Source organism: Vipera ursinii (genome assembly GCF_947247035.1).
Source record: "Vipera ursinii genome assembly, chromosome: 2".
In the NCBI taxonomy this organism is placed as follows: Eukaryota; Metazoa; Chordata; class Lepidosauria; order Squamata; family Viperidae; genus Vipera; species Vipera ursinii.
Genome location: NC_139513.1, coordinates 158,485,085 through 158,511,600, shown reverse-complemented (window position 1 = coordinate 158,511,600; position 26,516 = coordinate 158,485,085). Strand labels below are relative to the sequence as shown.

Below are 26,516 nucleotides of genomic sequence, written 5' to 3'. Positions count from 1 at the left end.
TAAACACAGTGTCACTTGGTTGCCTTTTGCAACTTCTTGCCAGCTTAACTCAGTGATTTTGCTTGTCAGAAGCCAGTGATGAAGATATCAAGTGGTGATCATTTGACCACAGGATGCTGCAACATCATAACTGCAAGCCAGGTACCAGGTACCTGATGTGACTATGGAAGCACTGTGAGAGTTACAACTATAAGGAACCATTGTAAGACTCCTCATTCAGTCCCATCAAAACTTTGAATGGGCACTGAATGAGGATTGCTTGTATGCAAAATGACTTCTGGATTGGGTAGGTTTGAAGGAATTTCAGGCAACCCTAAAGCATCTACTCTGGGTCACTTTCCAAAAACTTTTGTTAGTGGTTTAGAGAAGGCAAGCAGCACATTCTCTGCAGCACTCATCAGAGGAGACAAATAAATTGGGGGAGGCATTGCTTGCCTCCTCCTGTGGTAAATGCTATGTAGCAGGCATCACTTAGGTTCTTCAGAATATTTAGTGAAAATTTGCATAGTACAAATCTCCAGATCTGCATCGCATACCAGAAGTAGGCAAATGAGTTCACTCAGCGTGCCCAGAATATTTTTTTTTAAAAAAAATCTGGATAGTTTCTGCACATGCTGCAGGAAAATCCAGAAGAGATGGCTGAAAGTAACTTTTATCTTTTTCCTAGTATAAATTGATTTGAGACAACCAAATTGCTATAGCAAAGCGATTACATTGCCTCTGCACTGAAAACTATTTCATCAGAGAAAGAAGCTAATCAATGCTCTGCAAATTTCTGCACAAAATACGGCGGTGTGTGTATGTGTACCGTTAAGAATTTATCTTTTCAGGGAAATAGGTATATTGGAACTGAAAGGACATTTCCAAGATAGTCCCAGGGTTCTGAATACAGTAACTATGCCTTATCCATAAAAATGATGATGAGGAGGATGATGATAATTCTTGTAAATTGTCACATTTCTCCACTCTGCTTGGTTTTTCTCCCCTAGGGTTTGCCTGGTCCTCAGGGCCCCATTGGGCTTCCAGGAGAAAAGGTGAGATGGAATTAGGGCGTGTCTAACTGAGTGTTGTGATTCAGGGTCAGCCTGTGGGTTCGGCAGTTGGGTCGGATGACTCAGAGGAGGAGGGGGGTGTTGAAGACCTTGCTGAGGGGGTTGAAGATCTTGCTGATGATAGCCCTCAGGCAGGCCCCTCCCACTTGGTCACCATGGAGACCCAGCTATGTGAGCCTGACAGTGTGGATGAAGATGACCCACAGCTGGCCCTGTTCAAGGACGCCCGACGCAGGAGGCAGTCAAGTAGGAGTAAACAGAGGAAGGCTGTGGGGCTTCTCGGAAGGAGGCAGAGAGAGGCCACGCCCTGAACTCTTCATAAAGTGGACAGGATTATGGGGAGACTGAGCTCCACCACATGTTTATTGGACCCGTGCCCTTCCTGGCTGGTTTATGCAGCCCGGGAGAGGACACGCAGCTGGTTCCAGGCAGTTATATCAGCTTCTTTGAGTGAGGGTAGCTTCCCTGCCATCTTGAAAGAGGCGGTGGTGAGGCCCCTCCTCAAGAAGCCTGCCTTGGACCCAGCTGTATTGAACAACTTTCGTCCGGTCTCCAACCTTCGCTTCCTTGCGAAGGTTGTTGAGAGTGTGGTGGCGCACCAGCTCCCTTTGGTCCTGGATGAAGCGGATTATCTAGACCCGTACCAATCGGGTTTCAGGCCCGGGCACAGCACGGAGACGGCATTGGTCGCGCTGGTGAATGATCTCTGGAGGGCTCGGGACAGGGGTCATTCCTCTGTTCTAGTCCTATTAGACCTCTCAGCGGCTTTCGATACCATCGACCATGGTATCCTGCTGCGGCGTCTCAGGGGATTGGGAGTGGGAGGCACGGTTTTACAGTGGTTCTCCTCCTATCTCCAGGGACGCTTGCAGTCGGTGTTGACAGGAGGGCAGAGGTCGACCGCGAGGTCTCTCGTTTGTGGAGTTCCTCAGGGGTCAGTCCTCTCGCCTCTCCTGTTCAACATCTATATGAAACCGCTGGGTGAGATCATTCGTGGCTTTGGAGTTGGGTATCATCAGTACGCTGATGATACCCAGCTTTTTCTTTCTACCCCAAACCACCCCAGTGATGCCCTCAACGTGATGTCCCGTTGCCTGGAGGCGGTTCGGGTCTGGATGGGGAGGAACAGACTTCAACTCAACCCCGACAAGACCGAGTGGCTTTGCATACCTTCATCCCGGGTCTATTTGGATATTCCATCTCTTTCTATGGGGGGTGAATTATTACCCCCCGTAGATAGGGCTCGCAACTTGGGAGTCCTCCTAGATTCGCGGCTCACCTTGGAAGATCACATGGTGGCTGTGACTAGGGGGGCTTTCGCCCAGGTTCGCCTGGTGCGCCAGTTGCGGCCCTATCTAAGCCGGGATGATTTATGCACGGTCACTCACGCGCTCGTGACCTCTCGTCTAGACTACTGCAATGCTCTCTACATGGGGCTGCCCTTGAGGACCACCCGGAGGCTCCAACTTGTACAAAATGCAGCCGTGAGAGTTGTGTTGGGAGTCTCCCGATACTCCCATGTTACACCTCTGCTCCGTGAGCTGCATTGGCTGCCAGTTGTCTTCCGGGTGAGATTCAAGGTGCTAGTAATGGTGTTCAAAGCCCTCCATGGCATGGGGCCGGAGTACCTCAGGGAACATCTGCTGCCGGCATCAAGCTCCCTGCGCCCTGTGCGTTCCCACAGAGAGGGCCTCCTCGGGTGCCACCGGTCAGAGAATGCCGACTGGTGGCCCCCAGGGGGAGATCCTTCTCTGTGGGCGCCCCGGAGCTATGGAACCAGTTACTGGTTGAGCTCCGGGGCGCCCGATCTGCGCTCCTTTTGCCGCGATCTGAAAACATACTTGTTCGAGCAAGCCGGCCTGGCCTGAGGGGGGATTGGTGGGGTTTTTTATTATTTTTATTGGGGTTTTTTACTATGTATCAATTGTATTTTAATCGGGCATGTATTTAATTATCTTTTAGTTTTTGTAAATTTCTGTGTTTTATTCTTGCCCTGTACACCGCCCTGAGTCCCCCGGGAGAAGGGCGGTATAGAAATATTAATAAATTAAATTAAATTAAATAAAGGGAATGTGTGGGGAGGGCTGGTTTGCTGAAGGCAACCGCTCAGATAGTGTTTCAAAGCTCCTGTATCTTGGTTCGTGTCTTGTTTGTTTTTTGTAGTAATAAATTTGGCAGACGTAATTCCAGCCTCTTGCTGTTTGTAAAGGGGTTGCCTTTTCTGCAGGGCCGGTAGCAGGCTGGTACAGAACACTGAGTGGAAGAATTAGAACTAGGCTGAAAATCCCAATTTTCAGGATAGTTGTAGCAGCGGGCATCAGAGTTCTACCACTGGGATCTAATGCAAAAGACTTGTGCAGAGAAATTTGTTTTAATCACCCAGTTCAGTGTGATTTTGTAGCAATCTCACCTAATGATCCTCCAAGATTTCTTTTATTTCAGCCGTATAATATATGGCGGGAGAGGATTATATTTTGTTGCTGATTTTGTTTCTGTAGTTTGGAAGAAGATGCCCAGCTTAAATCTGGTACAAATTCCTCAGAAATCTGCCAATGGCTCCCAATCTGCATTCCTACTCAAGTCAGCGGATCCTTAGTCATGTATTTATTTGATAGGAGATGTGAGAACAGATAGAACTATATCACTCAATCCATTGTCACAATTCAGATTGTCCTGCCCAGCTTTCTGATCATCTCTCCGCATTTTTTTTTCCACAGGGTCTACCAGGAAAACCAGGAATACCAGGACTGGCTGGAATGGATGGACCTCTGGTAAATGCCAACATTATTAAAATCTTCATGAACATGGTGCTCGAAACCAGGGCAGTTTTCTTCTTTTGCGATAGCGCTAATATCTGAGAAGAGGCGAATGATGTAAACGCGTAGAGATCTACACTCGGAGTACTACATTAGGCCCAGAAGAAAACTTAGCTCCTCCGTGCCTTCTCTTCTTTTTCTATTGACCCAGTATGCTTTCCCAGTGGAACTGCTTCATTGTGGTGAAGTACCCTTAAGCAAGCGTTCATAATACAGTGACTTCACAAGACTGTCTCTTCTATTGCTTTTCAGGGGCATCCTGGAAGAGAAGGGCCAGCTGGAGAGAAAGGAGCTCAGGTAAAAACAAAGAAAAAAGCCAGCATCTGATAGGAGAATTAAAGCTTGCTATAGGTAAAGGTAAAGGTTCCCCCGCACACGCGTGCTAGTCGTTTCCGACTCTAGGGGCCGGTGCTCATCTCCGTTTCAAAGCCGAAGAGCCAGATCTTGTCTGAGGACATCTCCGTGGTCATGTGGCCGGCATGACTAGATGCCAATGGCGCACGGAACGCTGTTACCTTCCCACCGGAGTGGTCCCTATTTTTCTACTTGCATTTTTACGTGCTTTCGAACTGCTAGGTTGGCAGAAGCTGGGACGAGTAACAGGCGCTCACTCTGTTACGCGGCACTCGGGATTCGACCCGCCAAACTGCCGACCTTCTGATCGACAAGCTCAGCGTCCTAACCCACTGAGCCACCGCGTCCCTATAAAGCTTACTATAGAGGCATCTAAAATAGATACTCTAGAAAAGAGAGGGTTTTTCCCCCCAGCCTCTCATCTTCTTCCCAATGCAAAACAAAATCCAAATCTTCAGAAACAGGTGGATTTAGGGACTTTTAAGATTGCAGCAAGGGTGGGAAGGGAGGCTGCCTGGCAGACCTGTTTTATATTTTTTTCTCCTTCAGGGTCCATCTGGTGCAGCAGGACCTGTTGGTTATCCAGGTCCACGAGGAGTCAAGGTAAAGAGATACCTCTTTTCGTCATCTCTCTCTCTCTCTCTCTCTCTCTCTCTCTCTCTCTCTCTCTCTCTCTCTCTCTCTCTCTCTCTCTCTCTCTCTCTCTCTCTCTGTGTGTGTGTGTGTGTGTGTGTGTGTGTGTGTGTTGGTGGAGCACCCGGTCTACCAAATCTAAAGCCCTCCTGTTCTGCGTTTCGCTCCAGTCTAGGAGCATCTTTTGCAGGCAGACGTCACTCCTGTGAGCACTGTAAATTCAAAATTGTGGCTGACAAAAAGTTCAAGGGAGACTAATATAGCTATTCCAAGCTCTTTAGCTCTCATATGCTAGTCTTACCCCTCTGGGATTCGAACCTGGGCAGCTTGCATGTTAGGCAGCTGTGTTAACCTTTAGACCACAGGCTCCCCCTCACTCCTGTCAGTAGGAGGATACATATCTATGTATATATATGTTCTCTCTATATATATTCATGAAATCAATATACATGGCTACCCAGTTGACATGGCCAGGGTGGAGTACACAATTAGAACCAGCAAATAACAACGACAACAAGAATACAGTAAAATATAGTAAAATACGTTGCACCAGAGGTTATGTCAAACAAAGAAACAATCAAGATCTTTCAATTCTGTCCCAGGGGAAGAAAAACAGGCATTTGGAAAGTATCTGAAAAGAAGGGGGGGGGGGGTCAGCAGGCCACCTGGTCTCAAGGGGATGGTGTTCCATAGGCATAGTGACAGAGAAAGGATGTCTCCTGGGTCCTGCTAGAGAGGATACTAGTTAAATGAGAGGACCTGGAGCTCCATGGGACCTAGAACCCCAACACATACACCATTCTGTCAGATATTATCAGAGAGGGGGAAAGAATTGAAGACAGACAGTCCCACAGACTCTGTTTCACTAAGGAGTTTGTAGATAACAACCAGCATCTTGCATTGAACCCGGAAGACTACTGGTAACCAACGTAGCTTGCAAATATTATACTTGTGATGTTACATAGGTGCACTGAGGTGTGCTCATAACTACTTATGCATTTGCATTTTTTGAGTGGTTTTCAAGGGCAGCTGCATGTAGATATACAGTATCACAGTAGTCCGTACATGAGATGATCAAAGTATAAATCGCTGTGAATAGAGTCCCCTGATTCAGAAATGGACATAATTGCTGCACAAGATGAATTCATGCAAAAACCCTCCAAGCCAGGGTTGCTACCTACTCTTAACATAAATGTCTATGGAGATTCTCAGTCATCCAGGTCATGGTTGTTCCAAAGGTGCTTTTTTCAAAAGGCAACTGGACTTTGTTTTTTCCTTAAAGATGTTTTGCTTCTCATCCAAAAAGCTTGAACTGAAGACGCTTCTTGGATGAGAAGTAAAATGTCTTTAGGGAAAAACCAAGTCCAGTTGCCTTTTGAAAAAAGCACCTTTGGAATGCGCTTATTGTGCTGCCACCACGTGGCTGGGTGGAGAAATCACAATGTGGGCAGTCAGACCCTCCTACTATATGATGTATTTCCTTTCCCCTCCCCTTTCTGGGATGGACTTCCACCTCCCTCTTCCCTAGTGAGCCATGCTTCATTAGCAGAAAACATGGCGTCCCAATATGCAGACCCTGGGAGCATTATCATCTTCTAACTATTCTGGAACGACGATGTGCTTTAATTAATCTCTTGTAAGACTAGATATAATTAACTTTAACAGGTCTCTTCAGATAGTTTAAACTCGTAGAAACACCTTTTATATAGAAATACCTTTATTGCAATTCAGATGACGTTGTACAGTATTTCCAAGATATTCCCGAGGTGTCTCCAAGGTTAGAAGATGATAATGCTCCCAGGGTCTGCATATTGGGACGCCATGTTTTCTGCTAATGAAGCATGGCTCACTAGGGAAGAGGGAGGAGGAAGTCCATCCCAGAAAGGGGAGGGGAAAGGAAATACATCATACTGCTAAGCTTGTAAGCCGCCCTGAGTCTTCGGAGAAGGGCGGGATATAAATGGGATTAAAATAAAAAAAATAAATAAATATAGTAGGAGGGTCTGACTGCCCACACTGTGATTTCTCCACCCAGCCACGTGGTGGCAGCACACTTATCATACCAGCCGTGAGTCTAGTAGGGCCCCTAAACTGAGCACGAACCCTATTTGAGCTAGTGCAATCCCATCCAGAACCAAAGATGGATACTCTCATGATCCAGGTAAAATCCACAGTCACTTGGTCTGGCTAAAGTTTGGTTTGAGCCTGTTCTCCTCCATCCAGACCTCCCCAACTGCCAGACCTTGAAACAGAATCTCAATGGCATTGCTCAGCCAGCCAAGGTTTGAGTTGTAGAATGATATACAACCCTATGCTAATGGATGACTTATGTAAGCAACTTCTAGTAGAAGCCAAGCAGAGGCAAGAACATCCAAAGGAGGTGATCTAAAAGTCAGATGATGGCTGCAGCCATGCAGTCAAAGCTTGCCTTGTCCTAAAAGTTGAATGCTTTTCTTCACAGCAAAGAACTGGACTGTCAACCTTCAGAATTTAATAGTCACTGCTTGGACCTGCCTTTTTGTGTGTAGCCATTCACAGCATGTAGCATCCTGCCTATAATCAAGGCTTCTATATAAAAATAAATGTTTAAAGTTGGTTTCTATTAAAAAAGTACCTTATCATTGTTTTCCTTTTCCATAGGGGGCCTTTGGAATAAGGGGCCTCAAAGGCAGCAAAGGTGAGAAGGTATGTCTCTGAGGAGAGTACAAGGTAATATCAGAGAAAGGGTTCCACAGATTTCATCAAATTTAAGAGAGCATTTCACTGCTCCAGCTTTCTCTGTGTTGCTAACATGCTATTCTAGAACAGATCATGAACATTTAACTGGAGTAAGCGGAACAGGTATTACATCTTTTGACCTTCTTCCAATGCAGAAATTGTGGCATGCACTTGATCTGAATGTTGAGGTTCCATCTGGGTATAAAGCCTTGAAAAGTAGTTCTTTTGAATTTTTATGCTAGTTTCTAGATTGCAACAAATTAAAATTTAGAATTGGGTAATACAGTAACTTTGTTAGGATCAATTCACCTACACACCTTGATACGATGCGAGACGATGCAATGTGATGCGATGCGATGCGATGCAATGCAATACAATACAATACAGGCCAATATCTGTAACTCAGGTGTAGGATGAGGGTGAATGTTCATTCTCCAAGCTTGTGGGTTGGTTTCTGAATGTTTCGTTACCAGGCTAGGTAACATCTTCAGCAGCATTTAGGGGATGTCAGTGTCAGTGTTCTGTTTATAAGGGCTTCAGGTTTGGGTGTGTCAAGTGAGGGTATTGTAATAGCTCAAGTATGAGTCATCAGTGGGAGGCTTGTGATGGGTCTTGTGATGGGGAGGTTACCTCAGGTAAGGGTCATTGGGAGGTGAACTGCTGCTGAGGAGGGGGCTTGGGTGGGTTGGTTGAGGGTCAGTGCTGTCTCTGGCTGGCTGTGCAGTTGATTTGGATTCTGAGGGATTCGTAGGCTGGCTGTAGGTCGATGTGTCTGTTGATGGAATTGCTTGTGGAGTGCCAGGCTTTGATGAACTCACGAGCATGGCAGGTGGTAGTGTGGTTGATGATTATAGTGCTGCTCTAATCAAACTGGTGTTGCTTGGTGTTGGTGCGGGTAGAGATTAAGGATTTGGGATCGTGACGTTTGATTGGTTGGCAGTGGTACTTAGCCTGGTAACAAAACATTTGGAAACCAACCCACAAACTCGGAGAACGAACTTTCACACATACATACATACATACATACCTCAAAGGAGCAGGAAAATATTCTGGTTATCAGCTAGAGATGATTAGAATAGAATAGAATAGAATGGAATGGAATAGAATAGAATAGAATAGAATAGAATAGAATAGAATAGAATAGAATAGAATAGAATAGAATAGAATAGAATAGAATAGAATAGAATAGAATAGAATAGAATAGAATAGAATCTGGAAGGGACCTTGGAGGTCTTCTAGTCCAACCCCTTGCTCAACCAGGAGAACTATATCATCTCAGACAAGTGACTATTTAGCCTCTTAAAAATCTCCAGTGATGGAGCATCCATGATTTCTGGAGGGAAGCTGTTCTACTGGTTAATTGTCCTCACTGTCAGGAAGTTTCTCCTTAATTCCAGGTTGCTTCTCTCTTTATTCAGTTTCCAACCATTGTTTCTTGTCCTGCCCTCTGGTGCTTTGGTGAATAATGTGACCCCCTCTTTTTTGTGGCAGCCCCTCAAGTACTGGAATACTGCTATCACGTCTCCCCTATTTGTTCTTTTCTTTAGACTAGCCAAACCCAAGTCCTGCAGATGACCTGGATAATGTTTTATAGCAGAGTTAAAATATTGTCCAGATTTGAAATTCATCCAAATTTTAGAATCTCCTTTCCTAATATAATTCAGTATGTTGATATCTGGTTTTGAAAGATTTCTTTTCAGTATTGTGTTTGAAGTTCTGACTAACAAATTACTGCTTTATAGTTTGAAATCCTTATATTCAGACAGCAGGGTATAACTGACAGATTGACAAGAGAATATAATTACAGATTCAGGCAGAGTCATTTTAACTAGCAAGTCCATTAGACAACTGTTCCTGTCTTTAGAAATATTTATGTTCTTTTTTTAGAGGGGGCAAAAGTTACAAATGTAGATATGAAGTAAAATGAATTTTGCACACCATTAAAGCGTATGATTCTTCCTTTATATTTCAGCATTAAAATAAGATTGACATTTTTATTATTCTCATGTTTTGACCTTTCATGGGTTCCTAGGGTGAAGATGGATTCCCTGGCTTCAAAGGTGATATGGGGCCCAAAGGTGATTGGGTGAGCATATTCTTTCCAATATTCCCAGTATGAAATATGTTAACTACCACTGCTTTAGAAATTCATTCCTTACTTGTTAGCATTGATAGTAGATTTTATTAACAGCTTTAAATAGAAGATAAACCAACAAAAACCAGTACAAAGTAAAGAAAAAGGAAAAAAGACAAAAGTACAAAAATAAAAGGTAAAAAGAAATAGAACCCTCCCAGTTCTTTTGCAAAAAATACAAGTATGATTATATAATTATCCCTTACTCATATGTTCACACAAAGAAAAATTCTCTTTTTAATATCACTGTTCTGTACCAGCCTGCTACCGGCCCTGCAGAAAAGGCAGGGACAACCCCTTTTACAAGAAGGCAAGAGGCTGGAATTACGCCTGCCAAATTTATTGCTACAAAAACAAATAGAACAAGACACGAACCAAGAAACAGGAGCTTTTCAAGCTGTTGCCTTCAGCAAACCAGCCCTCCCACGCATTCCCCCTTAAATACAGTTCAGGGCGTGGCTTCTCTCTGCCTCCTTCCGAGGAGCCCCATTGCCTTCCTCTGTTTACTCCTGATTGACTGCCTCCTGCGTCGGGCGTCCTTGAACAGGGCCAGCTGTGGGTCATCTTCATCCACGCTGTCAGGCTCACACAGCTGGGTCTGCGTCGTGACCAGATGGGAGGGGCCTGGGTGAGGGCTCTCATCAAGCTGTCCAATCCCCTCAGCAAGGTCTTCAACACCCCCCTCCTCCTCCTCCTCTGAGTCGTCCGACCCAACTGCCGAACCCACAGGCTGACCCTGCATCACAACAATCACCAAGTTATTTTCTAATCACAAAAACCACGAATCATTTTTTTCTGTATCATGCAAAAAGTCTGTAAGGGGCTTCCAAGTCAGCCATAAATGCAGATGTTTTCTTTTCTCTAATCAAATAAGCTAATCTAGGTATACAGTATTTGCAGGCTCCACCATCTTCATCAACTGAATATTCCTATGTTGTTGGTAGTTTCGGATATTTTCACTTTTGAGCATACAATAGTCTCGCTACATTTGTCATATAGGAAACAAAATTTCCATGACTTTTTTCTAAGTTGCCTGTCCATTAATCTCAAAGAAAAGCTTCTCATTTCAATGTTGCTTTAATCTTTAAAATTTTCTGAATTAATACACGTAGGCAACATCTTTTTGACTCTTTTTACACATCCACCATAAAATGTCCTTTCATGATGTTCCCATTTTCAACAAAGATTCAAAGTAGCTTTATGCATTCTATACAATTTCTCTGGTGACAAATGTCAATGATATATTATTTTATAAAAATCCTCTTTAAAATTAGAACCCAATGTAAATTTCAATCCCATGAAAAAATTAAAGCCTCTACCTATTAAAAATAATTGCTCATGCCATTTTTAGAACAAGGACAGGGTTTTGATATTCAAGTAGAAGAAGGATCGCCTTTCTGACATCACATGATAACATAACATAGGATCAAAGCTCTGCTATCTTGACCAAATCCCACAACTTCCTAAGCACAAAAGGCTTATCATAGCTGGGTTTTGGGTGAAGAAGCTAAGAGGCTAAGATTCAGGGAAGAATCATCCCAATTTTAGAAATCCAGAAGGAATTTTGCTTTTTGGAAAATTTTTGTAGCACAAGACAAAGATTCTCCATCCTGGCATTCGATATAATGATCTCTGTGGATGCCATGGAGTGTGTCTAGATTATATATAAATTGTTTTTACTGGCATGCATTGGTATCTGCTGCTGCTGAAGGTCAGGGAGGTCCTAAGAAATGACTTGGATGTATATGGCATGGTCCAAATTTCCAGAAAAACAAAGATCACACAGTCACCTTACCTACATTTTGTAGCAATCTGCAGAATCTCCATTGACTTTTTTTTAAAATGAACTGTATCTTTAGATCCGCTATGGACATCAAATAAAATTACCAGTTCAATAATGTTCTTTTAAACTGTACATTACTTTCACAACTGTGTTTCCCCCCCCCCCCAAATTTAAATTTGGTAAATGGTGGGAGGGGAGCATTTATAGAAGGAGATCGCTGTAGAGTGTAGCTCAGCCTTACACAAATTAACTGTTCACCCCCAGCAGAATCAGACCTCTTTCCTTTGAGTTGGAGTTGTTTCAGAGACCAGTTATAAGGAGATAAAATAATCATGGGAAAAAAAAATTGATGGGACTTCCAGGGAGGATTCGTGGCAAAGCAGATGTCTCTGAAGGAGTAGGGGTGGCGTTCAGTAGAGAGAGATGGGCAAATGGTGGCCAGCACAATTTCTCCAGAAACAGGAGAGATTGTGAGATCATCCATCTGCACTCTGGACAGGTGCTTCTTGTCAGTAGACTGTAGGAGCTGAGGTATTTGCAGTTGGCTTGTGAGTTGAGCAGCTGGGGCTTGAGAGAATATTTCATCAAGCTCATAGCCGTAATATAGCCTTTCTTTCCTTTTTTTTTACTGTATTTCTTTTTTTCCTTTTTTTTTCAAAATTTTATTGAATATACAGTTAAAAACACAGAAAACACAGTGGACATGATACAACTTCCCTGGCTTAAACAATACTATTAGTATTACCCAGTGCTTTTTTTGTAAAAGAAAAAGGTGCCGGAACTCACACATGTCATACAACCCGCCTTGCCTACCCTACAAGGTTCCATGCAAAAAAAGGTGCCGGAACTCCGTTCTGAGCGTTCTATGAGAAAAAAAGCCCTGGTATTACCTTGTTAAAAAAAAGTCTCTTTACAATATAGCAAAATATACATATAGAATCTGTGAACTCTCTAGTAAATATTCTTTTGATCGAGTACATTATAGTCAGGGCTTTTTTTCTCATAGAACGCTCAGAACGGAGTTCCGGCACCTTTTTTGGATGGAACCTTGTAGGGTAGGCAAGGCGGGTTGTATGACATGTGTGAGTTCCGGCACCTTTTTCTTTTACAAAAAAAGCACTGATTATAGTTAAATAACTTTCAATTCTATCTTATAGAGAATACTGGTGTAAAGATTTCTAAGCTATCGACTTATCAATCAACATTTGTCCCAGCCTTCCTCCTTAACTCTAGCCATTTATTCACTTCATTCCAAATTTCGTAATAGTCTGTTTCAGTTTTGTTCTTAAGGTCTAATGTTAACCTATCCATTTCGGCGCAGGATAGGATTTTATTTATTACTTCTTCTTCAATGGGGGGGGGTTTCCTTTTCCCTTCCATTTCTGAGCATGGGCTAATTTTGCTGCAGTTAGAGTGTGCAGTACTAAATATAAAGATCCTTTACTGAATTTATCCTTAGTAATCCCTAATAAAAAAAAGTTTCTGGTTTTAATTCGATTTTTTGTGACAATATCTCTTCCAGCCAATTTTTTATCTGATGCCAAAATTCTTGAGCTTTTGGGCACACCCACATGTGATAGTAGGTCCCTGACAGTTTTCTACATTTCCAACATATCGAAGAAGTTTTTTTTATCCATTTTTGCTCGTCTTGTGCGGGGGAGATACCATCTGTAAAACATCTTATATAGATTTTCTTTATAAGTGGTGGCTAATGTTAGCCTCCTGTTCCTATCCCATAATAATTGCCAATTATCTAGATCAGACATGTCAAACTCGCGACGTCACGTGACGTCGCGAGATGTATCGGAACTTTTTCCCATTGCCGGCAATGGGATGGGCGCGGTTTCTCCGTGACGCTCCGGCCCGTGGGCCGGCAGTTTGACACCCCTGATCTAGATCGATACTATAGCCAAAATTTTTGCTCCAAATTAGCATTGTGTCTTTTACTTGTTCTAGCATGTCTTGCTCTAATAAATATTGATATATCTTTTTTATCATTTTATCTTCTGTTCCTAATAGAATTTTATCTCATTCTGTGCATTCTAATTTTATCCTGGGTCCTTTTTTATCTTTTCTGTATCGTGATTGTATTTGCAGCTATGCCCACCATTCTAGCTCTATGCCATCTTCTAATAATTTTTCCCTTGTGATGTAACTTATTTACGCTAAAAAGGAGCTACTAGGAACCTTCAGAATGACAAATTTTATAGTACAGAGTGGGTTTCCTTTAACTGTTAGTGAAAGAAGTTTTAAATACTAGTTTAAGAATCTTAAACTTTTTTTTCATTTGAAGTTAAAAAGCAAAATGGCGATTAGAACTTTGATTCAGTAAAGTTAGATATAAATGGACTGGGATCCAGATGGATCGGAAATAAAATTTTGGAATTAATTATAAAAATCCTCCCCATGGGAAAATGCTTTCGTTCTGAATTCTTTAAAAATATGATAGGATGGGACTGTGAAGGTTGGACACTAAAGGAAACCCGAGTGAACTGAAGATTATAGTATAATTAAAGGAGAAGAACACTTAAATTTGACTAATACAGCATGGATCAATACTTTAATATTAGAGGATATCTGTGAACAATGGACCAAAAATATAATTTTAACAGTCTCTGCCAATTATAAATAGCTTGTGTTTAAAAAACTATGTGGAAGAGGAAGCTATTTAACCAGACAAGAGTGAGACTGATATGAAGGTGGATTTAAAAATGACAGGCTACAAGAATGATATGGAAAATGATGCTACACAGGATATACAAATGCAACCAGTTGATGTCTTAATACTTAAGAGGTGTATAAAAAGAACAAACCAAAAGAATGACTTGGATAACTTTCCCATATAGAATTCACAAAGGAGACTTGTTAAAGCTTTGAAAAATTTTGTGAGAAGGGACAAAGAAAAAAATGACAAGAAATCAAACCTGAGGATATAATTAAGGGATTAAATATTAATATTGTTAAAAGTAAGAGGCAGGAATACCAAAGGTTTCTTTGATCAAAATATATATGTTGTTATCTCTGGTAACCCTGAATGGACTTTTACTGATCAGGATTGAACAATGAGGCTGTAAGGATATGTTATTATAAATGAGATGAGATATGGGAAGAAGAGATCTTTCTTTTTTGTATTTAGAGAAATAGTGGTAAGTTACTAAAATTGTTCATACTCATTGGGATGAAGGTGGAAGTTGCTTCTTTATATATTTGTCTTTGTCTTTACTATATTCTATTTTTTCTTTACTATTTTTCCTTTCCATTTTATTTTTTTAGTTTTCTTAGTTTGTGTTAGTCTTTTTAATTATAATAATTAATAAAATTTATATATATCAAATAAGCAAAAATAATGGGTAGGCCATTCATTGGTGTTTCCCTGCAAACTCCTTTGTGAGACTAAATTCTTTATATATAGCCTTGTTCGTGTTCATTACCATGCACTGGTAGAACTTTGCTCTAAAGTACCTTTATTTTCCTCTCTCTAAGACCCCTGTACATACACACTAAACACACACACACACACACACACACACAGAGAGAGAGAGAGAGAGAGAGAGAGAGAGAGAGAGAGAGAGAGAGAGAGAGAGAGAGAGAGAGTAAAATCTCAGACAGCCTGGGATTCATTTCCCTCTCTCCCCCATCTGAAATTGTGGATAAAATCATACATTTCTCCCTTAGAACAAAAGTGCAGTTTGGATTAGTTTCAGCAGCTAGGTATACACTCCATTGTATCATTCTCAGAAATGACTGCTATCACACTACATGAGTGTCTCTGAAGTACTGAGAACATGTTTTGAAACTAGAATTTTATAGCCCTGATTGGCACAATTCTTTTAACTCTTTCAACAGGGTGCGGCCGGCCCACTGGGCATACGTGGTGAGGATGGCCCTGAAGGGCTGAAAGGACAGGTGGGACCCAATGGGGAAGCAGGTCCTCCTGGCCTGACTGGTGAGAAGGTGAGCTTTTGGAACATAAGAAGCCGTTTGTCTGTCCCCTTAGTGGTCACCCTGGCATTCAACCGCTCTCAGAGTATCAGGCAGAGGTCTTCCTCATTATCACCTGATCATAAAAGAAGAAAGAAAAAAATCAAGAGGCTGTGTATCCGGGGCCTTTGCTCTATTACTGTGTTGTGGTCCCACTGATTAATTGCAGCAGGAATTTAATTCTTTCTCCACTCACAAGAGATTGTTTAATTTCATTCCTGGGCAGATGTAGGCTCTGATCATCTCCTTTTTTTTCTGCAGGGCAAATTGGGGGTGCCAGGGCTGCCAGGCTATCCTGGCCGCCAAGGACCCAAGGTAAGCAGGAGGGAAGAGCTGAAGTAAAGGAAGAAATTTTGTCCCAATCTATACTGCCCTGTTACTCATCCCAGCTTCTGCCAAACTAGCAGTTCAAAAGCACGTAAAAATGCAAGTAGAAAAATAGGGACCACTCCGGTGGGAAGGTAACAGCGTTCCGTGCGCCTTTGGCGTCTAGTCATGCCGGCCACATGACCACGGAGACGTCCTCGGACAAGCGCTGGCTCTTCGGCTTTGAAACGGAGATGAGCACCGGCCTCTAGAGTCGGAAACGACTAGCACGCATGTGTGGGGGAACCTTTACCTTTACCTTTGTATTGCCCTGCTCTCAGATTGGGTTATTTTTCCACAGGGTTCGACTGGATTCCCAGGGCCCCTAGGCCTCATTGGAGAAAAAGGCAAACGAGTGAGTCAAACCGGGAGAGAAACAGGAAATACCCCTTGAAAGAAACCATGAGGGGTTTGTTTTTTTTTTGCAGACTACAAAGATGGGAGAGGATATGGGAAGAGATGAGATTCAACAAAAGGGACTGCATTGGAAAAGGAAGTATGCAAACCCTTTTTTGAAGGTGCCAACTGCCGTTTAAGCAAAACGGTTATTCCCTCATCTCTCCGAGACTATTTTGCAGTCTCTTCATGAGGAGCAATTGTCAAGAGCACTAGTGGGCAAACTTGAGTTCTTTCCTTGTCCAGAAAGGAGCAGATGGAACTGCATTGCAGCCTGGATCTTGCTTTCACTTACAAAAAGTAACTGCATCAGGATTTGGAGGACTGTTTGTCCTCTATCCCTTGACACATTTTATTGATTCATTTTATTTGCTACAGCAGTGCTTTTATTTGCTAATGCTCACACTTCAGCATGGATCACAGCAAGGGAGCAGAGTCTGAGAAGCAGGATTACCCAATTACCAGCTGTTTTCACTGAAATGAATCTGAGAGAAATGGTTCTCTACTTTCAAATATTCCCATTGAACGTGACTTTCTAGTTTAGATCTGAAATAATAATCCAGTTTTGTATTGTTTTTTTTTTAAATCTCATAACACACCTGTTAGGACAAGTGCTATTTAGGACAATTGCTAGCAATCATAACCAAGGGATATAAAATAGAAACTTGCCTTAATTTTAGGCAACTTTAATTGAAGTTTATAGTTTAAGTGTCCAAATGTTTAGTATTTGGCAGATATGTTTATAACAGTACTTAGCATTTCTATTGTACATTTCAAGTTTAGATATACATTTTGCTTCTTCTGTTAATGGACAGTGATGCACATTAAAGTCCAAACTAGAGGTGACATGTGAGATAAGGTGACACCTGGGATCTTTTTGTAATCTCCCATTTAAGCCTGATAACTCTGTCTGTGTGTGTGGGGGGGGGTGGGCTGGGCTGGGCTGGGCTATTGAAGTCCATCTTAGCCTCCTTTTCTGTTTTCCTTCTTTTCAAGGGAAAAGCTGGCCAGGCAGGACAGACTGGACAACGTGGTCCTCTGGTGAGCATTCATCTAGTTAGTAGATGCTTATAAAGTCCCCAAGTCTCTCCATAGAACTTTTTTAATGTTTATCAACAAAAAACCAATATATATGCTGGCTAGAAAAGGGCCTCTCCCCACATCCCTTCACTGAAGAACAAATTACAAGGATGCAAACATCCTGATGAGAATATTGAGACAGTGAAAAAGGGATGTTAATGAAAGTTCAGCACTCGAGGGCCACCATATACCTTATATGACAGTGAGTAGCCCTGAGATCCGCAGCTTCTTTTCTGTCTTTCAGAGGTCCTATCAAATGTTTGCAATGTTGCTCTTGGCTTTGAATAGAGCAAAGGAGCTCTTATATTTTCTGGAAACCCATTATGAGGAAACTGCTTTCTGTGAATTGGGGGAATGGCTTCTGATAATAGCAAGATATTAACGGTTTACGTGACAGGCAAGGAGGAGGACCATCACCTTAATTCTGTAAAGTGATATGTGTTTGACTCAGTTAAAAATCATAGTTGTTAAGACTGCCCATATTTATGTATCTGAAGGATGGGAGAAGTATCACTTTAAATTTCACCTATTTGGAAAAGATAACAGGTGCTTTTTGTTGCACCTCCTCTACCTGTCATAAAAATATGTAACTAACCTATATACTAATAGTAATCCATTTCTTTTCTGGGATCTAGGAAGCCTGGTTCAGTACCAGATTTCAGTTTACAAATACCAGTCTGAAACTGATAATCCTTTCCCATTCTAGGGTATTCCTGGTGAACGTGGTTTGCCAGGATCTACAGGGAAACCAGGACCAAAGGTATGCCTGTTTGCTGTACGATGTATATGGCCTTGTACATTTCTCCATGTGCAGCGTAGGATATTTGTGTAATCAGCTGTGGCCAGTCTGTCTTGATCCTTAATCACTTTGTGACAAAATTATATAACTGAATTAGAACTCAAGTGGTCATTATGCGTTAAATCAATCTACACAGGCAGCTGTAGGTGACCAAATTACATTATACAAAAACATTGTACAGATTGCTCAGATTGTGCACTTTTTATCCAGAATTACATGATTTGATTTGTAAATGATCCCACACATTAAGACTAACACTATTGGCAAAACCACCCTAAGGTCCCCACAAACAGAACTAAGAAAACACTAATTTCCTTGTCTGTTGGAGTATTAGCATGTATGGGAGAGGCTGATAGATGTATCTTATTTATAAAATATATCATCTACTTCCTAAGTTGCCCATTTTCCTATAAACAGAAGTTTTTTTGCAGTATAACTTTACCTGATACTGTCCAAAATGGTATTTTAGGAACTCTGCATCATGTGATTTACCTGACTTTGTAGATGAACAGTAGAACTCCTAGGCCAGGGGCAGGCAACCTTGGCTCTTTTATGACTCGTGGACTTCAACTCCCAGAATCCCTGAGCCAGCACGGCTCAGCTTGGAAACCTCTCCCTTTCCCCTCAGCATGGCTGGCTCAAGAATTCTGGGAGTTGAAGTCCACAAGTCATAAAAGAGCCAAAGTTGCCTAGCTCGGGCCTAGGCTCTGGTGATCTTTGTTATCGGCATTGATGTTGTGCTGGGTTTTGTTCCTGCTGCTTTGTCAACCCTTGATGTTAATTGTAGTCAAACTCTGGAGAGGTTTTTTGTTGTTGTTGTTTCACTAATGTTTCCTCCTCAGGGTGACTCTGGCCATGATGGCCCCCCAGGGACTATAGGAGAAAAGGTAAGATGAATCAAATCCCTGCAAATGAAGGATATCTGTGGCCTTTGTTCTTCCTCTGGTAAAAGTATGTCACAGGAAAAGGAAGTTACGACATCATAAAGGCTTTGGTATCTCTGATGCTGTTGAAACCACGACGATATCTTCATGAATCCAATAATTTCAGAAATAGCATAATCTTTATGATGCCACAGGTTCTTTTCCTGAGATAGACTTTTACCAAAGCAAAAAGGAGAAATCTTCACATAAAAGATTACTTTATAGTCTGTGGGAAGAAGAACTAACTTCAGAAATTTAAACATTTACAATATGATAAATGTGAGAATGGGGAAAGCTGAATAGGAAGCTAAAATATATCACAGTAATTTTTCTTTTCCCACAGGGGCCCACTGGGCCACAGGGTTCCAATGGATTCCCAGGATCAAAGGGACCACCAGTAAGTAACCTACTATTCCTTTTGCAAAAATTTCTATTTAGATATAGAAGAGGCAAGGATCAATATCCCATAAAATAGTTGTGTATAAGAGAGCGGATTGTACTTTTTATTATTACAATCTAGCTAATAAAAAATTGCCATTTGAATTATGCATGGGGAGAATGCAAAGCCCAAGTTAAAAATAGATTGTGTATTCAAAAACTTAAGTAATCAATAGACTTACTGTTCATTACAGGACACCTGTAAGTAAATAAACTGATAGTTACAGAATTTCAGTCTTGGTGGCATTATATTTTTACTTGCAAAATGCAAGAGTTTGGATCTACTTTACTGCAAAATGATAGTTTGGATAATTGTTTGTTAGGCTTACAGTATAAGGTTGGATGCCTGCCTGCCTACCTGCCTGAGACTAGAATTGCTTTTGTAAGGTATACAGGATATGTAAAACTTCAGATACCTAAAATATTACCACTAGTGTCAGATTTTGCAGAATTCAAAGAATGGCATTTGAGCTAAGGAAACATGACCATGTTTGAATCCCATTCTTTTTTTTCTTTTTCTTTTTTGCCATGGGCATTCATTTTGACCAAATTAGTTTTAGCTAAAACATGTTAATTGCATAAAGAAGACGAAATAGCATAAAAATGTGGGGCATATTTCTATCATAACAGTTTAATAGCTTGACATACTCTTTTTAAAGCTGCCTGGAGGGGACCAGGTGGCAGAATTTATTATTAGATCTTCTTTAATCATCTCTTCTTTTCAGAGCTATCTTATTCCCATCTCAGTCCCAGTAGGGGAGCTCTGGAGGGCAGTTGTCATATTTCAATCTCTTCTCCCATGTTCATGATCAGAACACTTCAAAAAGTGTAATCTTTGTTTGCTTTTTGAGTACATGCGATACAGATTTCACGAACCCCAAATTTCCCAACCTTTTTTATTAGAAATATTGCAATGTTAAATTTTGCCCCCTTAGGTCTGGCCCAGCATGGCTATCCATCTATACTGCATTGTGAAATGTATTTATTTTAAACAGTAGCACAGTAGATTATACACGGCAGTTGCAATTGTAAGAGAGACCAAGTCATCCATAAACCCAATACAGACTTTCCTTCAAAGGGTCATGTATGTGTATATGTGCAGAAAATCTCTGCATAGCCCACAAAGGAAGCCTTCTAAAGCCTTGTGTTCTCCATACACATTAAAGGATAATTCTCATCACCCCAGCTAGCATGGAGAATCTACATTGCTGGAGAAAGTAGGTTAGGAGAGATAGGTAATGTTCAGATTTTGATAAACAAACTGCTTTAGGGAAATTTCTGGGGCAGTGATATGCTCTGGGTATCCCTTGATTGGACAGGAAGCATTTTGGCTTATGGATCCATTTGAAGTATTAAGTTAACAGCATCGATTCCTCCAACAAATTATTCCTAAGAGGAGGACTCCTGTCAAAAATTATTGTCAAGGTAACATGATGAGACTGTTTCCCACCACACCCTCATTCTTATGCAACACTTCCTGCCATTCCAGCTTATCTTTATCCTTTTTTAAGTCAACTGGTGAACCTCTAAATGTAATGCTGAGCTGCAGTCATCCACCATTTACATTTTCTAGAACTATGTTTGGGACTCTTATAAATGAAGATGATATTGGAAGCAGGCAAACTCAGAAAGCAAGAATCTCTTGCATTTCTGGAAAGAGAAATTCTTGAAAGCCTTCCAGAACAGTTCTCTAGATCAACTAATATCTACCGAAGTGTTAGTTACTTTGAGCCTCTTTGTCATGTTCTCCCCTCCCTGGGCCCAGGAAACTTTTCTATAATGGCCCAAGTCCCTCTTTTAATAGGTCTGCTTCCTTTTCTGTGTTCCAGGATCTATTCGATATTTCCTCACCAAAGCTGTCATTTCCTTTACAGTATGCCAGTTTTCCTGTTGATTGATTGGTTTAGAATTAGAAGAGTTACTAATAAATAAATAATGAAATTAAGGGAGGGAAGGATCCTGACAGGCACCATATTTACTGCTTGAACACCTACGCCAGTCTTTTTAAAAAACAAAACAAAAAACCCCCCAAAAAACCCACAATTATTTCTGTTTGGAAGGGCCCTGTAGGAAAAGATGGTCTACCAGGACATCCAGGCCAGCGTGGTGAGCCAGTAAGTATGAATGTCAACTTTAGAACGAGCATGGCTGCAGCCATTTTTTCCTTCTCATTCTTAGTTGCCACATAGCATGGAAGGAGGTGGGTGGGTTGCCAGGTGTTGCACTAGACCAGGGGTAGGGAACCTTGGCTCTTTTATGACTTGTGGACTTCAATACCCAGAATTCCTGAACCAGCCATGCTGACTCAAGAATTCTGGGAGCTGAAGTCCACAAGTCATAAAAGAGCCAAAGTTGCCTACCCCTGCGCTAGACAAAACAGACTTTCTCTATTCAACTTTCTCTCATGGGAACCAAGGTCATCAGTTGCTCCTGAGACTGCAGGCTGGGCGTTTCATGAAAAGCCCACCAAGAAGTTGAATGGGGAAATGTAGTTACTTGCCTAGCTTTAGGGGTGGGATTTCTTAACTTTGTATTGGGGAATTGTTATGCATCTCTTCAGAGTTGGTTTTACTTTTGAAGTGCCGATACTCTGTATCAATAAATATGTTCTTTGAGAAATTTGCAGGCCTTGCAGCTAAGGCTTTATTTGTCTCTGTTGATCGGGACCTTGACAATTAATGTAAATTTCTCTCAAGGTTGGTTGTTGCCATGTGGTCTGTGGATAACTGCCTTCTTTTTTGTCTTGTTCTCCTTTGCTGATTTCTTGCCTTGGAAATTTGTCTGGATGCTTTCTCTATATTTCCTTAAAGGGTTCAACATTCTATTGTTGACTCTCCAAAATGATTTTCACTTCTCTATGAGATGAAGGAAAAAAAATTCAGTCACACCATTTTCTCTACAAGGTGATCAGTCCTCAAAACTAAATAGCCAACTGGGTTTCAGGTGTTGAGCATTGCATTTTGAGCATCCCTAATATTGAGTATTGCATTTTTACTTGTCTTATCCAATATAACTCTTCAGATACATTGGACCAACACTTGAAATTTCCCAGTGTATTTGGTCCAGGGTTCCACTTGATGGAATCCTGAAACTAGTCATCCAATATCTCTTTGGGAATTATTGGACTCCTGGATGAGTGAACCATGAGGGAAATCTCCATTGGACTAAAATATCTTCGTTTTAGATAGTAATCTTTCTTTCTCTTTTCTATAGGGATTTCATGGCAAAACTGGCCCACCAGGGCCACCAGGTGTTGTTGGGCCACAGGTAAAGAGGTTCTTTAGTTTATGTATTCATAGTTAAAATATATATTCATAGTTAAAAATGGGCAGCCTTAGCTGAGATACTATCCATGCTGCTAAGGTAGCAGTAAGACCTATGTGCAAACTTGATTTATAAAATTAATGATATCTTTTTGAATTTAGTAGATACCATGCATGAAAAATATTCCAGAGTTTCTAGCTATCACAGTAGGACATACAACAATATTTGATCCCTGAGTGGTAGGGCCATTAGTGACTAGTGCATGGTGATGTCATTGTACACTTGTTGTCTTGTTGACATCATTTGTTACAAATGCTGCAAAATTAGAGTTAATTAACTTCAATGATGATTTCCTATGCATTTAATATTATTTAATATCCCCCTTCTCTAACATTAAATGTTTTGAAAATTACTGGAGGTATATTATCCATGCTCTCACTATCTGCTTTCCAATTCTGAGACTTAAAATAAATCTTTTGAAGTAGAATTTGAGAAGTAGAAAACATAAAGAAGTAAGCTTTAGCTAAACATTAGGTAATACTTCACAGCAAACAGAGCTAGTAGCAGTGAAATAGGCTGCTTCGGGAGGTAACTTTTTCCTTCACTGAAGCTGCTTATTTGGATAGCTTTCTTTCAAGGATACTATAAAAAACATCCTTCACTGAGATCTTTTACTAGCTTAAATCATGTTCAATTTTCCTTCAACTTCTGAGTTAGTTAATATATGGATGTAATAGCTACATGTTATATGTAAAACCATCAGACAGCTTAGTGTACAAGTGTCAAGCTTTCCGTTCACACAAACACACAAATATAGTCTATGTGCATAGGAAAGAGAAGAGATTGTCTTGATTATGGTCTTCTTGGATCAATAAGGAGATGCAATGGAATCCTTTCAAATGCAAAATGAATGATCTGAAAGATGACCCAGAGCAATACTAATATTCTTATAGTTATGTCTTATTACAGCATTTAACCTGCTCTCAAAAGCATTGCATCTTCTCTACAGGGAAATACAGGAGAAACTGGCCCTATGGGGGAGAGAGGCCACCCAGGGTCCCCTGGTCCTCCTGGAGAACAAGGCCTACCCGGCATTGCTGGTAGGGAAGGTGCCAAGGTGAGCACTTACAGGTAGCATTTGTCATAAACAAGAAATGAGAGCAGGTGAAAAGCAATGGATTTTCCCAATGCTGCCAAGTGTCCCTAAACCAGTATCAGCATTGTCTTAAATGGATTGCCACATAAACATCTCAGAAGAGCTGCATTTCAGTCCTAAAGAAATAACCATTCTGTATTTTTGTCATGTTCGATACAAGAATTAAGAGCTTGCTTAATGCAATCTTCATTCTACAAAATCCTTTGCAGTGAGACCGTAGCAAAGCATGTGCCGATCCATACATCTAAGGCCAGTAACTATAGGAAACTATTCGTTTGTCTAACATATGGCAGGACCAATGAAGTTAGCCCAAAATTGTTAGAGGTAACTGCACAGTAAAACTAGATCTTTACTTCTAGGGTGACCCTGGACCTAGTGGCATCCCAGGCATTCCAGGTCCTCCTGGAATTAGAGGCTTCACAGGAGCTCGTGGTGCTGTTGGAGAGAAAGTAAGTCTTCAAGAAGATGGACAGGAAACGATGTGGAACTTAATAGTTATGATGGGTATGGACTAGAATAAAGGTCTATGCTGTACCAGACTAATTTAATTTAACTGGGTTATTTGGCTGGAACCACCGTGTACCTCTAATTGTAATTTGCTTGGAATGAGCAGCCTAGGAGTACTGTGTTACTATGTCTTTGGGGGGAAAGGTTCCATGGATCAATTTCCTTACTGTTATTGGCAGGGCTTTTTTTCTCATAGAACGCTCAGAACGGAGTTCCGGGACCTTTTTTGGATGGAACCTTGTAGGGTAGGCAAGCCGGGTTGTATGACATGTGTGAGTTCCGGCACCTTTTTCTTTTACAAAAAAAGCACTGGTTATTGGAAACCTTATGCTAGGTTAAATGAGCCTTTGGCCTGTTCAGCCACGCTGAAGTTTTCCCGTTCCCGCCTGCGTGTTTGTGATCTAAAAGATCCGAATAGAAAAGGAGAAAGAGAATAAGGACAGAAGATGAAACGTTGGCACCTCCATGGGAAGTCATCTTCCTCTGTTTTACTTTCTATCACAGGGACCAATTGGGCTGAAAGGAGCAGAAGGGCCACCTGGTCCAGCAGGCACCCTCGTAAGTAACTTGGAGTTTTCCCCTGGCATCAAAAGGAAGATGAGACTTTCATTACAGGATGGAGAGAGAGGGCAGGCATATAATACCCATTGTCAGGGAAGTGAAGACCCCTTTACTGCAGCAAGAGTGGACTCTTGGAGTCAAGTTCTTTCTTATGAGGTTGCAGCCTGAATTAATGGGGGTCACAGCAAACATCAATCAAAGGAGAGGGGTGCAGTAGAGATAACTTCAGATTAGAGAGATGGGGGGTTCATAGATTTATTCCCTCCTGACAGGGCCCTCCTGGGGAACGAGGTCCCTCTGGAGCAGCCGGAGGCATTGGGCTACCAGGAAGAGGGGGTAATCCCGGACCACCTGGACCTGCAGGGGAGAAAGGAGCACCGGTATGTACGTGCCACTGCCTTGCCATTAATGATCAATTTTAAAAAGACACCTTCAAAACTCAACTAATATGCAAGGTGATCTCAACCTAAAGTGCGGGTGAACTAGAAGCTTCGATAAAGGAAAGTCATCTACTGAATGCTTATTGTAGCCTTTCCCAACTTCCAGATGTGTTAATTATTTGTTTATTTATTATTTTGACTTCTATACCGCCCTATTCCTGTAGGACTCAGGGCGGTTTACAGGGCAATTAAAACCATACAATACAAAAGTTAAAATAAATTTAAAACAAGTAATTAAATTTAAGCCCCAAAATTAAAACTTTAAAGCCCAATTAAAAACACCTCAGTCTAGGCCAGACAGCTCAAAGAGCCAAGTTTTAAGGTCCTGGTGGAACGAACGGAGGTCGGGGGCAGTCCTAAGATCCATAGGAAGTTGGTTCCAAAGGGCAGGCACACCCACAGAGAAGGCCCTCTCTCTGAGAGTCACCCGCCGGCAGTCCTTCACCGGCGGTACCCTAAAAAGGCCCTCCCTGCGGGAGCGCACAGGACGATGGGGAGTTGATGCTGGCAGTAGGTGTTCCCTCAAAAAATCCGGACCCAAGCCATTTAGGGCTTTATAGGTCATCACCAGCACCTTGAATCTCACCATTTCAAAGCCTTAGTCTACAATTCCTTCTATGTGATGGGAATCTATCCCAGCTTGTTGAAGAGCATCAGAATGGGAATCATGACTTAGAGAAAATTTTAAAATGAAACCACAGACTCCAGGAGTTGAGTAATAGAGCCTTGGTGGAGCAGTGGGCTAACGCCTCCTTAAGTAACACCAGCTGCCTGCAATTAGTGCAGGTTCGAGTCCCACCAGGCTCAAGGTTGACTCAGCCTTCCATCCTTCCGAGGTAGGTAAAATGAGGACCCAGATTGTTGGGGGCAATTAAGCTGACTTTGTAATAATGCCGCTTGGGGTGTGTGTGTGAAAGCCCTAATAAGCAGGCATATACATAGAATGAAGGCTACTGCTAAGCTTGTAAGCCGCCCTGAGTCTTCGGAGAAGGGCGGGATATAAATGGAATAAAAATAAAAATAATAATAAATTCTTAAGGTCTGATTCTTTTACTTCTAATGCAAAGAGATTCTTTGCTCAGAACCATAGGTGGCATTACTTGCTTCATCCTGGA

At 41.6% G+C, this 26,516-nt stretch overlaps 1 protein-coding gene across 8 annotated transcripts in view; it reads left to right on the top strand.

The window, feature by feature from the left end:
* The window catches only part of COL5A3 (collagen type V alpha 3 chain), a 135,833-nt gene that overhangs the window by 80,183 nt on the left and 29,134 nt on the right, over nt 1-26,516 (top strand). For all 8 annotated transcript variants that reach the window (XR_014491372.1, XM_083353980.1, XM_083353979.1 and 5 more), the window contains 19 exons: nt 990-1,034; nt 3,770-3,823; nt 4,121-4,165; nt 4,772-4,825; nt 7,496-7,540; nt 9,606-9,659; nt 15,337-15,444; nt 15,733-15,786; nt 16,139-16,192; nt 17,230-17,274; nt 18,020-18,073; nt 18,955-18,999; nt 19,379-19,432; nt 21,534-21,587; nt 22,687-22,740; nt 23,747-23,854; nt 24,253-24,342; nt 24,905-24,958; nt 25,234-25,341. Coding sequence is in view for 7 of the 8 variants with exons in the window: in XM_083353980.1 (XP_083210106.1) it covers nt 990-1,034; nt 3,770-3,823; nt 4,121-4,165; nt 4,772-4,825; nt 7,496-7,540; nt 9,606-9,659; nt 15,337-15,444; nt 15,733-15,786; nt 16,139-16,192; nt 17,230-17,274; nt 18,020-18,073; nt 18,955-18,999; nt 19,379-19,432; nt 21,534-21,587; nt 22,687-22,740; nt 23,747-23,854; nt 24,253-24,342; nt 24,905-24,958; nt 25,234-25,341 (1,179 nt within the window). In the remaining variant the exon portion in view is untranslated. The remainder of the gene's footprint in view (nt 1-989; nt 1,035-3,769; nt 3,824-4,120; nt 4,166-4,771; nt 4,826-7,495; nt 7,541-9,605; nt 9,660-15,336; nt 15,445-15,732; nt 15,787-16,138; nt 16,193-17,229; nt 17,275-18,019; nt 18,074-18,954; nt 19,000-19,378; nt 19,433-21,533; nt 21,588-22,686; nt 22,741-23,746; nt 23,855-24,252; nt 24,343-24,904; nt 24,959-25,233; nt 25,342-26,516) is intronic.